The sequence below is a fragment of the Apteryx rowi genome, unplaced genomic scaffold (assembly GCF_003343035.1).
Source record: "Apteryx rowi isolate R43461 unplaced genomic scaffold, aptRow1 scaffold_181, whole genome shotgun sequence".
NCBI lineage: Eukaryota > Metazoa > Chordata > Aves > Apterygiformes > Apterygidae > Apteryx > Apteryx rowi.
This window is the reverse complement of record NW_020448097.1, coordinates 1,525,211-1,542,776: the sequence shown is the minus strand read 5'-3', so window position 1 is coordinate 1,542,776 and position 17,566 is coordinate 1,525,211. Positions and strand designations below refer to the sequence as shown.

General features: G+C 38.4%; 1 protein-coding gene across 4 annotated transcripts in view; it reads left to right on the top strand.

Moving 5' to 3' along the window:
• Positions 1 to 17,566, top strand: part of SCML2 (Scm polycomb group protein like 2) — a 64,762-nt gene that overhangs the window by 27,027 nt on the left and 20,169 nt on the right. For all 4 annotated transcript variants that reach the window (XM_026061511.1, XM_026061512.1, XM_026061510.1 and 1 more), the window contains 2 exons: positions 413 to 656; positions 13,797 to 14,047. In XM_026061511.1, coding sequence (XP_025917296.1) covers positions 413 to 656; positions 13,797 to 14,047 — 495 coding nt within the window. The remainder of the gene's footprint in view (positions 1 to 412; positions 657 to 13,796; positions 14,048 to 17,566) is intronic.

The window sequence follows — 17,566 nt, the reverse complement described above, 5'->3', positions numbered from 1 at the left end:
GAAGTTTGTAGCAGGCAGTTATCAGTCCCCAGGAATATACTTTCCTTGCAAACCTCCTTTTCCTTATTAACATGTAATATTTTCATTTTAGTCTCTCTGTTGTCTTGTTGCCCAGACATAGTGTGTTGGGTGCAACCTATTGCTTATGTAAATGCTTTAACGTAGTCTTTCTGTCATGAGGAATTTTGCTAATGATTTCAACTATGTTCATGGGAACAGAATCTAGCCTTTATAGTATAAAAGAGCAAAAACAAATTTGATACATGAATAAGTTTGTTTTTTTTAAAAACCTATATTACAACTTTTTGAGAGTAGTCAGTGTAAGAAGTAAAAATTTTGAAAAAAAATAGTTGTTTGTTTGTTTTTAAGAGGTTATACAAACTCAAATGTTCTACCACCCTTGCTCTCATAGGAACCACCAAAGCCTGCGCCAAACTGTTTTAAAGTTGGAATGAAACTTGAAGCTATAGATAGAAAGAATCCATACTTAATTTGCCCAGCAACCATTGGAGATGTTAAAGGAGATGAAGTTTTTGTTACATTTGATGGCTGGAGAGGAGCATTTGACTATTGGTGCAGATGTGATTCTCGAGATATTTTCCCAGTCGGATGGTGTAGCTTGACAGGAGATGCATTACAGCCACCAGGGAACAATGGTAAGATGACTAATAATATTGCTTGATTATTCTTCCCCTCAATTATAGCAGAATTTTAAAAACCAGCTGGCTGTATGCAAATAAGGCTGAAGGTCTAGTTTGCAAGTAGTTGATGAGGCTGAAATTTTGTTATATTTTTCTTTATGTAATTTAAAGCTAATGGTATAGTTTCTGGGAAATAGTTTTTGTCAGTTCATATCAACTCTGGAAACATTTTATTTAATAACCTACTATTATAAGTGCTTTTGATAATCTTTAATTTTTTGTGTGCTTGGGAAGAATCTTGGGTTTAAACTAGGTTTGCTGTTTATATTACACATGGTTAAATATTCCTCTTTAATGACACTAATATAGTTTCTGCAGCAGCACCTTATATTAAGCTAGCTGCTACGGAAGTAAAGTAAAATAGTCTTCTAATAAGAAAATATTATAGTAACTTTGCTTCTATGATGTTTGAAGATTTAAACTGTGTATTTAGTGTTTTTTGCTTCACACTCCCCAAATTCTGTTTTGAAACTATGTATTCTGAATGCTTTATCATCCTCATACCTGTGTGGATGCTTGAACATACGGCTATAGAATCCCTTTAACTCATAGCCACTGTGCTTTATAAGCTGTAGCCCTCTACCCCGGGAAGAGGAGAAATGAAATAAAGAGGACCATCACTGAATGTAATCCCTTCGCTACTCTGGGGACCTCTTGTCATGTTTCTGTAATCTAAAGTTTTGCTGTCAAACTGCTTGGGCTGTTTTTTTACCCTACTCCCTTCAGATTTGAGATAAGGAGAGTTTTTAAAGAAGGAGCCATATTTTAATGAATTACTTTACTATTATTGATCAGCTGGTGGTGAGTGAGTAAGGAACAAGTAGACAGGTGTCACAGAGCTCTTCACTGGAAGTACCAAAAGACTAGAAGCAGGAAGGCAAGAAATCAGTCACTTTCTCTGCCTTCTCGCTCGCTGTTATTTTTCTTGATCTTATGCCAGCAGGTAAAGAACTGTATGGAAAATCTAGGTGAGGTTAGTCAAGAGTACCTTTCTCAGCTGCTCGCTGTTTTCTCTGCATCCCTGCCCTCATTTGCCTGTCTATAATTACTGCCTTCAGTTACTGTCAGTGGGACAAAGTAACTTTCATCTGGTTTAGTCTGCATTGGCAGGTTTCAGCTAGCCAGCGACTCTGTGTGTAGCTATACTGTCAGATCCCAGATGAGCAGGTAAAAACCTGCCGTGAGAAGGCAGCTCAAGTGAGGTGAGGACACCCTACTTTAGATCGGAAGTAATGTAATAGGTACAAAGCTGACTACAGCGTTAATGTTTGTGTGCTTCAGTTCCCAGTCTTTGAAGTGTATTTCTCAGCTTCCTCAGAAGGTTGCCCTTGTCTTGACAAATCATCAATAACATGTGTTACCATGGTAAGTTAATGATATTAGTTGTGATGAAATAAAATAGCTTTATACAAAAGGGGGCTGTGTAAATAAGTGACAGGTAAAATTTTTTAGAAGATGTTTTTGTGGCAGTTTAGATTGCTGCGTCCAATTGCATCTTCTGGAAAGAAGCTTTATTAAATTGCTTAGACTACTCCAGTTTCAGTGCTGGAGAAAGAGCAATGTTTTGAGATAATATGTAGAGAAGTTTTCTTGCCTGTTCAGTGTTTGACAGAGATCAGACATAAGAGTTGTATAGCAAGTAGTTAGTAAAGATGATTACATATTCCAGTTGTTCAGGTAGTAAAATGAAGAAACAGAATGTTCAAGGCTGAAGGCTTGGAATATCTAAGCTGGATAAGTTTTATGAAGTCTGTTGCTTTGTTATTAAAAACAATAGTTCTTTAAACATTACTAAGACCTGAGGCAAAATTTTTACATACTTTTAGTCAAAAATGAGAATTTTGTTTATGTGATAGAAATTGGGGCAGGGAGGTGCAGGCTGGTGGGGGTTTTGTTATTTGTAATTCTAAAAGTGAGTCCTAAGTTAACTGCAGTTTTATTAAAATTTTTATGTTTGCTTCTTTTTCCCCATCCTGAGCAGAAAGAATTTGTTGGGTTTTAAATTTTGCTTCATGTCCTCATTTGTTAAACATGCATACTATATGCATTTGTCTAGTTTACATAGCTAGATGAAATATTTACTGCTCTCAGGTTACATTTTTTCACTGCAGTTTTATCCCTTTTGAGCCATTAAAGAACTGTAATGATAGCCCTTTATTAAGATGTAAATAATAGCTTCAAGGAGAGTGTAATCAAGACATTTTAATTCAGAAATATGATAACGTTGTCAGAATTCTTCATTTAAGTCATGTTAACATTGACTACTTCTTCCTCTGTAAAGGAAAAAAGTATGAGAGATACTATGTTGTAGGAATTCACTTGAAATGTTATAATGTCATTCTGGCCCAGACTTTTTTCCTGCAGGTTGGTTTAGTATCTTTGTCTTAGATTTACCACAGTAGAAAGTGAAAATACTTGACTTAGTGTGGCTAAGAATTTAGGGTGAATAAAGTGGGAAGTATTCTTAATCTTTCTAACTACTTTTTCTGAAAGCATATAAATGTGGTAAATCACTGGACCACCCAGTATGGACCACCCCACCCCCCCAGATTTTAGTGAGCAAGCAAAAACAGTAATCTACTTAATCTAAGTATGAATGCATGATTCTCTAAGTTTCATCCATTCCTAAGATGACAGTCTCCTGCCAAGAGACTTATGTTTTTAGGGCCTAGTTTAACACTTTGCAAGAGAGGTGAAGAATTGCAGTAAGGGAGGCTTCATCTAAAAATTGGGGAAGACTGTTCCAGCAGTTTAGCCATTTTAGGTTGCCTGGAGAGAATGTAGGACTTCTGTTGTGGGAGGTTTTTAAGAACAAATGAAACACAGACTTCTTAGATACGGTTGAATTTACTTCAGAAAAAGTTAAGGGATATATGTAGTCTTTTCAGCCCTATCTTGTGTGACTCCCATTGTTTTTAGAATGATAAGCTCAGGAACTGAGACACAATTGATACAAGATTAAAAGGAGAAGGTAGGTAAAAGGCTTTTTTTGGGGGGAGGGGGGACTTTTTTTTTTTTAAATCATGCAGGCATTAGTCTTCTTGCTGGTGTTTTGTCTTTGATCCTTTTCAGCAAATGTAACTTAGGTGGACCTGGGTGTTAGGGTATGTGCACAGTGGTATGAAATGTAGTCATACTATTTAATAGTTATACTAGCAGTAGCTCTGTTTAGCTACTATTGTAGTTGGTTTCTCTAGAAATATCTCTGATAATAGTGATCTGTGTAATACATGGTGTGACAGCAGTACTTGGTCTCAGCTTGACCAGCTGGCCCAAGGTTAATATTCTAAGGATGCAGTAGCTTGTTTCTCTGTCTCTTTGTGTCACTTCAGTGCTGTTAGAGATGGCTTGTCACTCAGGAACATCAGTGTGAACTATAGCTGATGATTGAATTTGGTGTGATAGTGTCTATGCTGGATCAATCTGAAGGACCATCTGCTTTAGCAGACTTTCTCCAGCAGTGGCTGGAAGCAGATGTCTGAAGAAAAGCGTAAACACATAGGAGTGAGGTTTGCAGAACTGTTACTAGTATCTGATGGTTTGTGACCCAGCACATCCGAAGGCTAGGAATAATGCCTTTGTGCTGAATACATCCTGGAGGATTTTGATCTATTCTGTTCAATTACATTTTGGAGCTACCTGAACTTGTAGCACCAAAACATCCTGTAGTAGGGAGTTCTGTACTTAAGGATATGTTCTGTGAAAAAGGAGATATTCTTTTTCTTTCTGGTAGTTTCATTTGTTGTGCTCTAGTTCTTGTACAGAAGCGGATTCTTGTACTTCCAGTTCTTGTACTGGAAGAGACAGTAAACAGTTATTTCCCTGATGGCCTTCTTCATTTCAGTCATGATTTTATAGACCTATATTCTATCTTACCTCAGTAGTCTCTATTCCAAACTTGTGAAGTCCTGTTCTGTTTTGTTTTTCCTTGTATGGGATCAGTGTAATTCTTTTGATCATCTGTGTTCTAATGTACTATTTCCATTTCAGCTCTGTCATTTTTGAACCACTGGAACCAGAAATGCACACAGTATGTAAGGCTCAGTAGCATTGTGGTGTTTTCTGCTTTGTTTTTTTTGTTCCTTTTGTAATAATTCTTAACTTTCTATCTGGGATTTTTGTATTGCCGTGGAGCAATGAACTAATACTGTAAAAGAACTATTTAGTTTAATTCCAAGATGTCATTTTCGTATAAATCATCTAATAGCCCATCATTGATGACAGAAGCTGGGTTATTTTAAATTATTTGACATTGAATTTCATCTGTTGCACCCTCACCTGCTGAGCAGCTGCTCAGTTTTGCAAGATCTTTCTCCACATCTTTACTGATTCAAGTAATTATTTAGCAATTGTTGCCATCTCATGCTTTACTCCTTTTTCTAGATCTTAAATGTGTTGAATGACACAAGCCTAAGCAGAGATCTCATCAGGAGTTCTCTAGAGTCCTCTCTTGACTGAGGAAACATGTCCATTTATTCCTGACCACTGCTTGGTATTTTCCAAGAAATTCTTTAGAAGGATCATGAGGATCTTCCTTCATATCCGTTGTCAGCTTAGGGGTTTGGGGGGGGGAGGGGTTACTTTTTAAGAGTTTTTAAGAGAATTTAAAAATGTAAATGCAAATCTACAGACTACATCAATTGACTTTCCATTGACTCCTTAAAAAAATTGAAATAGATTTGTGAGGTTTTGTCATTTCTTTACAGAGAGCATGTTTGCTTCTTCCCCAATACAGTGTATTTATCTCTGTGTTCATTACTCCTATTATGTACAATAGCTTCTAGCAACTTAGCCAGTACAGACATCAGGTATCCTGTCCATAACTTCCTGGAGCCTTTTGAAAATGTTGGCATCACATTAACCAGCTTTAAGTCTTTGGATCTGAAGCGATTTTAAGGAAGAATTTGAACAGCACAGTCAGTAGGTTGGTCACTTCATCTTTCAGTTTCCTTAAAACTCTTAAGTACTGTCTGTCCTGCCAACTCTTTACTGTTTGTTTTGTCTCCATTCCCTAACCTCTTCTACTGGCACTTCACGTCAGAGAACTTGTTTCAAATCACTGTAAAGAGGGGTTCTGGTATGGGAACTTATGCAGGCTCCTTTGGAGTGAATATGAATGCAAAAAAACATACAATTTTGTTGCTTTAGCATCATCTTCTGTGTGTGCTCATTCTGAAATCTGATCATCTGTTGGCTCTGTGTAATTTCTGCTTTTGGTATGCTTTAAAAAGGCTTTATTAGTTTTCATATCTTTTGGACATTTTTCTATTAACTGTTTTTTCTGGGTCAAACGTATTGTGCTTTTCTATTTAACTGCCATAGTTTGTGATTTTTATTTTACTCACTTGGACAGTAGAAATCTGTTACCTATGGCTAAGAATATTCTTGTATTGCTCTGTAACTAGCTGTATCTGAAGGTTATGACTGAACTAGAAAGCAGTTAACTGGAGACTGTCTGAACAGATTCTGTTGGCTATTTCTATATAAACTCATTTTACTATTTAGTCATTACATGTAAGTGGCAATTACTTAGACAACCCACCTCTTTATTTGTAATATAAGCAAAACCTGTTCCATAAAGGAGCGAAGAAAAGAACAATTGGGAACAAGCTGTCTGGGACATGATAAGTAGTTTCAACTGCAGAGATTACTTTATACTTAAAGTAGTGTCTATCATTTAGATGTGAACAGGGGCTGGAGTGGGATCAGTTTCTATATATCGCTGATCCCCACACCCTTCTAAAATTGGATCTTGGATAGGTCAAGGTGTGATCATGGGCACAGGAAGTCACGCAGGAGAAATTGCTCTCCGAGATCCACAGGAGAGAATTTTGGTGACCAAGGGAAGGTGAGGCAGTAACCTAAATAAATAAAGACAATGATATGTTGTAGCTTTTATCCTTAGCCTCCCCCCCCCCAGCCCTTCCCTTACACCTTTCACCCCACCACACCATGCGTCACCTCACTGCTTTTCTCCCAATTCAGTGTATTTATTGTCGGTGAGAGCAATCTTCTTTCATTGCCCTAATCAGCCTGTGATGTTAAAGGTCTCCTTCAAAAGCTGTCTGCAGCAATAAGAATAGTACAGGCACAAGCAGAGATTAAAAAGTGTCTTGTTTGTCTGTTTTATGATTTCTTAGTTTAGTTTTATTTCATTTTCAACCATGATCTCAATACTTTGTGCAGATTTTTCCATCTAGCTACCAGAAGCATACTGTTATTGATAATGGAATTATGTCAAAATAACTGTGCTGTATTTTCAGCTGAATTCTACCCAAATGTGCAATATGATTATAAACTTCAATGCTACTCTACAGTGTTTGCAGATAAAACAAAAAAGTGTTGGAACCACTTGAGAGCTACTGCAGATCTGTGAAAAGCTTCTACATTGTTTACTTTTAAAATAGCAAAAAAAGTATCAGATAAGCACAGTAATACTTAAGTTTCATTAAAGAAAGAAACAAATGTTGAAATGGTACAATTTCATACTGTTGGTTTCATTTTTCTCTCAGCACAGCCAGCTTCCTTTCATGAACAGATCACAGTAGTTAAATCAGGCACATACAGTTAGCAGATTTATGCTGTCTTCAGAATTGTACATGAAAAAAACTTCAGTGCTTCAGGCTAAAATCTGATTTGCTACATTCTCTTACATGTAAAGCTTTTTTTATTTGGTCTTAATGTTTCTTGGCATCTTGCGGCAAGGTCTGGATGGTGCTGCTACAGGGCAATAATCACTTAGGAAAAGGTAAAGATTTTTGCCTTTTCCCAAAGCTGCGACCTCATTGTCTGGTTTCCTGACCACCTTACCACATTTATTATAAGATAATTGTGATTTTCTTTTAAAATGCAAGTGTTCCAAGTGCACGTATTTTTGACTGTTACATAGAAAACTTGTTTTTTATTTGCTCTTCTTCAGGTCCTATGGATGGTGGTGTCATCACTGGCTCTGTTGCCCAACTAGTGGAGGGGGCTGGCTGGATTGTGTGCAAGTGTGTGTTAGTACATATAAGCGATGTCAGGAATACCAATGCTGCCATTCAAAACCTATGCTGAGACAAAACAAATTGTGGTTTTGCACTAACTGTGGGCATTTCTTTTTTTTCTTCCCCTGAAGCTTGTTGCATTTTACTGTCTCATTTTGGGCCCACTCTTTATCTTGGTGATGCTATTGGGGAAATGAGTTCAGCATCTGTTTCCAGAGTTTTTTGCAGGCCTTGTTTTGGTCTCTGGATAATCATTTCAGATTTCACTTGGAAGAAAATCAAAATGTTCCCTATTCATTACAATTTTAAGGATCGCTCCTGTTGTGATGCACAGTGAAGGAAACGGCATGAAGCACAAAGGCTACTTAGAATTAACAGATCAGTTCAGGGTGAGAGATTCACTTAGTACATTTTCCATCGTGGTAGGTTAGGTCGATACATGTGCACTGTTTTGAAGAGCTTTGAAAAGGAAGGACTTTCTAGGTACGCTTTGAAGATTGAAATAATGTGAAAAAACAGGCAGATTCGGTGATGAATCTGAGGGAGCAGGAACTAGGCGAAGAATCTGGCAGGGAAAGAACCAGGATGCTAAAATCCTTACCCAAGGCTGTAGAGCTAGGCTTTGCCATGCTTAAGGACAGATTCATCACCAGCATGCCCAAACAGTCTTTAGGTAACTCAGATTTGCGCTTCTGAGGAAAGTTCATTGGATGCTTTCTTCCTTCTGAGCTTAGAGACTATCAACAAAATACAGTTCCGTTTGTTGCTAGCATGGTTACAATGGCAGTGCTTTGTTGAAGAGTGAGACCTAGCAGCTGACTCTTTGCAGCTCTTTCTGGAGAGGAACTGTAGGGATCTTCCCAGGAATTTTGTTTTGTTTGTATTCCTCCACCAAGCTGGGCTGTTTGGGTTTGTTTGTTTTTGAAAGTGGTGTGTGTTAGTTTAGTTAGCAGTGTTTTTTGATGGAGCTTAACTGGCACAGGTACACCAAAAGATCATAGATCTGTTCTGTAGGTGCTAGCTTGACTATTTCTTGAAAATGTGGGAGACCAGTGCTATGATTGAGGTTTTGGTGGGAGAGTAGCAAGTGCTGTGATGCAGTTTGGGCAAGTCTCTGGGAAAGAATTGCATTCCTTCAGTTCCTTGTTACGTTTACTTAGCCCTCCCTTTTGCCTTTCAGGACTGTGAAATGAAGGCTAGAATTTTTTGCAAAAGATACCAAGAGACTTTTTTTATACTGAGAGCAGAGATTGAAATCTAGAAGGAAGGAAATTATAAGCCATGCTGTCCATATCTTGCTAAGGTAAAGGCTGAAGTTCTCAAGTGCAGTGTTGCTTTTTAGATAGCAAAATGATGAATTAGAATTGATTTTATATTATAGTGTCATCCTAATACCTCACAGATCTTTTAACCGGAAGTAATCCAAATATAGATTGAAAGAGCTAGAGTGTATTACAGATGCTTGTTGTGCTTTTGTATGGCCCTCTTCTTAAATTTCTTGTTTGATCGAGACCCAAGGACATCTTTTTTTTTATAATCCTTGGCAGTAAGCTTTTTTGAAAAATTGCTAATCTTTTCCACCTCCTCTTCCAGCTTGTCAAAACTATCATGATAGTAACTTACTATATTCAGGAAGGTTAATTTTATAGCTAAAATCCAGGGCTAGAATTCAAAAAGTATGTTTCCATTAGTTCTGCTGTGGAATTCTCGCATGGATTTAGGGTAAGCTGTTAAATCTCTTTGCCTCCACTTTTTTTAATTTGTAGACGAGAGAAGGGCCAGGTTTTTACATTCTCAAGAAGAGCGTTTGGCTTCACTCTCAGTGCGGGCATAGGAACAATACTGCAGTGCCAATAGAATCACTTCTGTCTTGAAAGCAATGCTGGTTTAAACACTGAATTATTGTTTTTATTGTCTTAATTGGCACCTTAACCTCAGGTAGCAATGCTATGTTCACAGAATATATGAAGAAACAGGCCCCTTTGCTTCATATCATTTCACTTTGGCTTTTTGAAGTCTTTTCTTGCAGTTGCCACTCGACACTAACCAAATGATAGATTTCTAAAATTTAAGTATTACAAATCTGAAGCTTTTGTTCCTCATTCTAGATAAAAAGGTAAAGTGAAACCATTGCTATGGATTGTTTAAGATAATTTTAATAATTAGAATTTCATGAGAGTTCAGGCTTCTGAGCTGTCATTTGTCCCATCCCCTTCCCAAGTGCTGGAGTTTTTCAGTGGCTTCAGATTTCACAGTTGCCTTAGATATCTGACTTAGTCTGGCAAGAGATCTTGAGGATAGCATTATGGGGTCAAATTTTGCAGTCGTGCATATATCTGGTCAGTTTTTCTGCTTCTATGAGCAGAATTTGCCCATTATCTAAAGTGTAATCTTTCATATCCTTTGCTTGCAAATAAGCTTGGTTGACTGCTGTGGGTCTGCTTGTGCAAATAAGGGCTGAATTATGGTAATGCATTTTCAGGCTATTGGTCCCAAGATGTTTGGATTTTTGTTTTCTGCTATGTATGTTGGATCCAAAGATTGTAAGTGTTGGATTCTCACAGGAGTGATTTTTGGGAAAAAATTGAAAATATTTTGAATGAGCAGTAGTTAGAAGTATGAAAGATATCTGTGTATTTCATTAAGTTAGTCTCCTGTACCTTTCACTAATGTGACAGTATAACTAGAACTCTGTAAACTTTGAAAACTCTGTTCATTTGCTAACATTTATATGGTAAAGTGTGTGTATGTAGCATGATCTCTGGCCTTCAGTTATTGTGGATGCCGGTACAGTTTTTTGGGTATTTGTAAGACATGGGAAAGAATGCTGTGCAATGCATCAAACTCCCGAAACTTGAGCAGTTGATATTTTTGTAGAAGAGCAGCATGAACCAAATGCTTTATTTCGTTTGTGCGAAGGCCATTGTGATGCAAAGCAGTATCCTGAAAAGGCAAATGTGCTTTTTCTGTTTTAAATATCCCAACTAAATACTGCAGTAATTGCAAGCAGAGCTTGGTATTTTTCCTCTCTATTCTTTTCATCGATATATTTTAACAAGTTCTCATGAGACTATTAAAATGTCTTAGTTTTTGGAACATGTGGTCTAGTGGGGATAACTTTGTCCACAGATGCAGTGGGTTGGCAGCTAGCTTTTGCATGTCTTTTCATTTCCCTCCAGCTTCTGTGACCCAGTGTAACCTTTGGTCTCCCTCTGAAGGCCGGGGTGAAGGAAGTATGAGCAGGTGACTGATGATCACTGTCAATACAGCCTGCAGACAATATGGGAATTACTTTAGCAGTCTCCCGCTCCCTCACGCTCCCCCTGCTCCTCTTTTAAATCAACAAATGCAAATAGCCGGCTCCTCATTTGCTCGTGTCTTGGGGAGGCTGCCCAGGCAGCATGGGCTTTGTTGTAGTCCTGCTTACTCAAAAAAGCAGCTTCAGCCCTAGTCAGAAGAAAAAATATCAAATGGGACCTGACCCCCACTCCCCTTAATGATTAATGCTGCTAATATTTGGTCCTCTGGCGTATACAGGTAGGAAGATACTGTGATAAAAATACTTGTATTTGTATTTCAAGGGGGCACCGTGAAGCGGTAAGAACTGTTTGCATTGTTCATCTTTGTCTGGTAAATGTCCTCTGGAAAGGAGTAGGGATGCCCAGTGTGTATAAACTCATACCTGTGCTCCTGGAACCTGTTGCCATTAAAACTTGTTTGCTGTTGACATTGCAATTAGCTCTGTATTTAACATTAGCGATTTATTTACTGTGCAAGAATAGGAATGCATTTGCTAGGTTTCAGTATAGACAGAGGCACAAAGAGTTTGTGAATCCATGCTACCTTACAAGTTCATGATTATTTTATAAAACATGTAGTTGGGTGGCGCAAATAAATAAAAAGAACAGTATTTTACATTGGTATAAGCATAATACAGGACATAATGCATAATATTGTATTGTACAGTATACATTTGATATTGTTCTGCTTTCCAGACATACATCTCAACTGAGTTGTCATTCAAAGATTCAGGGACAGAAGAGTAATGCTATGCCAGCATTTGGTTAAAATTCTGTTCAGCTTATTTGAAGCTGTTGTATGTGAAAATAAGTTTTGGTATACAGGGATAGAAGTGGTCACTTTCCTCATCCGGAAGGTGGTCCTCCTCAGATACCTAGGGATATAATGTCTGTGTTTGATGTATTAGGATTGCAACCAGCCATAATAAAGAGATTTCTTCTAAAGACTGTTTAGGGATATTAGATTTGTAACTGAATCAGACAAATCACAATGTATGTAATTGGTCCTAGAGCTTTAAAAATGTGTGCCAGTAGAACTTGTGTTTTGTGTTTTATAAGAAGCCTGTTTACAGTGTGTAGTTCATCTTACCAGGACATCCTATTTTGCAAGTACTTTTATTCTAATTTTTTTGTCTAAGAGTTAACAGTTATGAAGTAACAGTTTTAAAGCTAAATGGTGGGGTGTTAAGGTGAATATCATGCACATAGCCAGGCATTAAAGCTGTTACTCAGTCTTTAAAGTATATTCTTTTTTCTAGATCTCTTTTCAAATGTATCTCTGGTAAGCAAATAAAACGTGAAATAAAACCCAAAAAGTCTCAGAATACTGATATTCTGGGAGAAGACATATTTCAATTTGACAAAAAATCCAAGAAATTAACTATTTAGAAGCTCCTTATGCTCCAGTTTTAGTCTGCAGAAGTGCTTTGGATCAGGCACTGGTGACTGACAGTCAAAGCTCACTTGAACCTTAATTTGCAATACTTTTAAGTCATGTCACATTAAGTTCATAATATTTAAGTTTAGGATGAGTCACTGAGTTTTTCCCTGCGTCAGTGAACTGCAAAAGGTCGTGGTCCAGACAGTATCATTTTAAGCACCATCCAGTTTTAATGTAAAGACTTCAAATTATTTCGCATATGTTATGAGTTCTCCCTCCTTTCTCATACCCCTCCCAACAATAAGGTGGTTGTCACAAAAATTTCCCATTTTGACCCTTTGCTTACCTTTTCCTTAGTAGGTTCTATGCCTTATCTGTCTGTCTGTCAGACATCAGGCCAAAGAAATAGAAATACGGTTCTCTCTGCACTTAGTCACTGTTTTTTGTTGGGCACAGGTACTAGTCTAGTATGGCGCAGAGCATCTTTTTGTGGAGGACATATCCGTACACATAGCTTCTGTATGACATACTGTACTCCTGTTGTTTTAATCAGTCTGTTGCTAAGGGAATTGTTAAAATAAAATCATTATTACTTTGGAGACGAGTGAGATGGGTGAAAATGATTGCTAACTAGGAAATTTTATTCAATGAAGCCTGATTATAGCTTGCAGGATCACATCAGATTATAATGTAGTCGCATCCTATACATATTGGATCAATTTTGTATTGGGATGAGAGATTCAACAGGGAACTACTTCAGTGTAAGAATGAATAAAAAGGAAGTTTTGCATTTTATTTCTGGAAGTCCTTCCTTCAAATAAAATTTTAAGTCTGGATGGCTCCAGGTAGAAAATATCAGGGAATAGTCACATGAACTTCAGTTTTCAACCTGGCATCTCAGACAAATACTAATTAAGGATACTTTGCCTATCATCAGTTTCTCCCCCTTTAGTTGAATGATTTTCTTCACTGCCCAAAATTTCTGTGTAGCTCCCTAGCAATAATTGGCCTATCTTGTATTTGTAGAAGCTGCTCTTATAGGAGGATGGCTATCGCGGGCTATATAATTTGTGAAGTATTTTGAAGGCTGCCTAGGTGAATGGCACCTTATAAATATCTTAGTAGTAGTAACAATGAAAATTTTGGAAAACATTTATAAGGTGAGTGGATTAATTCTTTTTAATTTATATTTTAATGTTTTTCTCTTAAGGAAGTCCCTCTAAAATAATGAGTATAAAGAGTTCACTTCTTGGATTTAATGAAGTTATGTAGTCTCATGCCAAACACTTAAATTCAAAATATCCAAATATATTTATTTTAGAATGTAAATTATGCACTACACTTTTTTTAAGCCTTTGTTAGAAAAGTTACATTCCATCATTCATTTTGAGGTTTTCCCCCCTTCCCTTTTGTTTTTGTTTTTCCTCAGTTTCCATTACAAAGAGCAGTGCAAAAATCCAATCTTCCCCTTCCAAAGTGACCCGACGTTCAATGCAGTCTCCACAGAAATCTGCTCCAGTGCCGGCGCAACAGGGCAGGAAACCAGGTCGGGGCAAACCCCCTGGACAGTCTGCAGTTCCCAAGAAGGGCAGGTCTCCTAAAAATATTCCCCTGACAAAAAGCACCTCTCATACTGAAAATCTTAAAACAAGGAAAAAAAGTTTAAAACCTGGAAAAAAGGTTAGTTCTTATCTACTACTTTACTTTACATTGCAGAATTTTGTAGAGGTTTTTTTTAATTATTTTTTAATTTCTATCTTCTCTGTGGCCTTAAGGGCTTTATTGTATTCAGAAACTGATTACAAGAAAAACTCTGGAATAGCTGTTCTGGAATATTTATTTCAGTATAAGCTTCTGTGGATAATCTTATTCTAGAACAAGATTACCAGTTTAGATTAATTTATGGGTGAGTTGTTGGGATGGAAAAAAACTATTCTGGAATAGCCATTTCCAGTAAAATTGCAAGAGTAGGGAAGCCTTTAGGCTATTTAGCCTGGGTTATTTTGTTGCTGAACCAAATACGTAGTTCTCTTAGTGGTGTTCTATCTTTTGTTTAGAAGCAGTTAGAACTGGTGAGGGTCTTGGAGCAAAACTTAGGCATCTTAAGCATACAGCTGGATTTGCAAAATCAATCTCTCTGATACTCCCTAATCCTGGAGACACTAGCATGCAACAGGAGGCAGCTTTTGAGGCAGTAATGCCCCGGGTGCCTGGAGCGCTGCCCTGGGCAGGCCTGCCTCTGCCCTGATCTGAAAGACTTGGTGCCTTTCTCCCCTCGAAGCACAACCTGAGCCCTCCTAGACTCTTCTTTCAGGCTGCAGGTCCTCTGCCATTTCAGCGGATACCGATTGGTGCTGCCGTAAACCCGCGCTTCCCTGTTGCCTGGGACACCAGCGCTGGCCTGTAAATGATCCCAGGGTGAGCCAGTGCAGGGAGCTGAATCGGTAGAGAACAGACCCAGCATCCCTTCCCCTTTACTCCCCTCTTTGTCTACTCCTTCCTCTTCCCCCCCCCAAAAAAAAAACAATTAAGAGGCACGAATGCTACTACAAAGAAGGATATAGGATCACAGCAGGGCAGATTTGGGCAAGTCTTAAATTGCCATGAAAGTACAATCTGACTTTTTTAAGACTTGTTCACTCACTGCAGTTCCAGCGGTGCTTCAAGAGGGCAGGCCACCTAAAATAGCAGTCATGCAGTATCTTTCCCCAGACAGCTTGTGCCTTTCCCCTGTGCTGCTCCCTCCTCTGTGCTAGCACAAATATGGGGGAAAGGGATTGCTTTCTGGTCCCCTTCCCCGCAGTCTGGGCTCACTGTGTGTCTGTGGCAATATTTGTAGTGATGCATGGGAGGGGATGGACTAATGGTAGGAGTGGGACTTCTCCCTTCAGTGACAGTGATGAACAATGTAAAGTGCTAATGAAGTAACATTAATAGAGCATGCCTCAAAGGCACTAGCACAAAAGCGGAGGCAGTCACTTCTTTGAAATGGTGGCCACAGGGTAAGAAATGGTTCTGGGGATTGGCAGTAGAATCCCAAATGCCCCCTCTTCTGCTGCCTGCCCTTTCCCCTTGGGCACACAAGTTAGTAGGCTACTGATGCAAGCAGCCTTGCTGCTAGCTTTTGCTGGTAGCTCACTAGCCTTGCTCACTGGCTTTTTCTCTTGCTTGGTGTATGAAGCTGCACAGAGACACAGATTCAAGAAGTAGAAGGTGCCCCCACAAAGACTCGGCTGACGGATAGGTGTTCTCTGTTTGTGTGAGGGTTTTGAAGGAGAGCATTGAACACAGGACTTTCATGTCTTGAGGAAGTAGTCAGGAAGGGCAGGATATGTTTTGTATGAGTTTTGTGCTCTATCTTTTGCGAAAAAGAAATAGAGAAACTTCATGTGGCCTTTGAAAGAACAGTTGGAGAAGTTTTGGGGCTCTAAAGGCTCTGTGACTGCAAGTGTGTGCTTGCAGCACCGAATTTGGCACCTGCTCATCCTCTGTGTAAAATAGCCTGGCCTGTGTGCTGCTGACTGGGAATGGGGATTACTGCTGACACTCCCCATGCTGAAGCAGTGGATCTGATGCAATGAAACATGCTTCTGATTTCCTCTCTGGGACCAGGCAACTAGCAGTTAGGTTTTGTAGTACCTACGTTTGAGGTGCCTGTCTAACTTTGAATATTGCTATATTAACTTTTACGTGGAAAAACTTAAAATGAGCTCCTTTTAAGAATCCATGGAAGGTTTTTAACTGCTGCTGTGATAAGATTGGCAACATGTTACATGTGTGATTTAATGATCATTCTGATAACTGTCAAGTATAACCTGTATTTATTTTATAAATTCGCTCACCAGCATGAGTTCATTACTGCATCTTGATGTATTGTTTGAGCAAAGTTTAGGCTTATATAAGATGGTGATTTCTGTTAATGTCTTATTTTACTACAGTCTTTATCAACAAGATGCATTTAAAAGATATTACATATGTGCATGCTCTTCTTTGGAGTATTAGAGCTCTTACTATAAGAGTGAAGAGGAAATTGTTTTGTGGGAGTTCTGCACATACAAAGTATATTTGACATGGAGTGCCATACAGCCTGTATACTTAAATGATATGTGCTTAGAGGTTGGAATGTGATTTTCCTTTTTTTAAGGCAGGTCAAAAAAACCCTTTTTTTCAGACTAAGCAACTGTGCTCCAAGTGTCAGCTAACTGTGTGCTGGTTTAAAACCTGTATATTTAGGGAGATTGGTCTATGCCTGATACACTGTAGATTTGTTTGACTTTTTGAATCTTACATTGAAGAAGCACTCTGGGACTCTTTGCCTTTTTAAGTTTGTTACACTACAATGTTTATCATTATGCAGGTATTAATTTTTATTATACAGTTAGGAATGTTAAGCTTCTGTGTCATTTTCTCCTTTATCTAAATGTTTTCTAAGCTTCTCCGTAAGAGTGACATGCATGTCGGGTTTTATTTTCCATTATTCTTTCCCAGTTTGGACTATATGGTATTACTCTGTCATAATGAAAAAGAAATCTTTATATGTCTTTCATTACCTTTAAAAGTACACTTTTATATCACAGTACAAAGAATTCCTTCCAGACCAACTGGTAACACACGTTTTCTTGAATAACAGCCTTGATTTAAATATGGATCACAGCCCTAAATTCAACCCTATAAATACAGAATTTTAAAGTATCTCTATAAAGTCTGTGTCGAAGTTAGTCATATAATGCCAGACTGTGTAGAGCCTTCTGCAGGCAAACTGTGCTCGCATGCTCTCCAAGCTGGCAGGGTGCCAGCTAGCAAAACTCTGTGCCCAGGCAAATGTGCTGCATTTCCCTGCTGGGAACATGGCCTGCCTCATGAAACTACATGGCTTTTGGATCACAGTTTGCTGCTCTGCAGTTTGGGGTTGCAAAATGAGAACCTCAGTTGAGCAAGCATAATGTGCTGTATTTCCAAAACAAATGCTTTTTCCTCATTCTGAAGACGCAAGTAGGAAATGACTGGCTAGCCTGATCGCATTTGTGTGTTGGTTGTGGAAGACAGATAGTTCCTCTGTCTTATACTTTAGTATTTGTATTTCATTTTCATGCCTCCCATTCCCTCCCCTCTCCCAGCCATTTGACCACCCATGTTTTGCAGCATGATGAAAGACAAATGGTCCCCAGAAGAGTAAGTCCCCTCTGCAGAGAGGCCTTC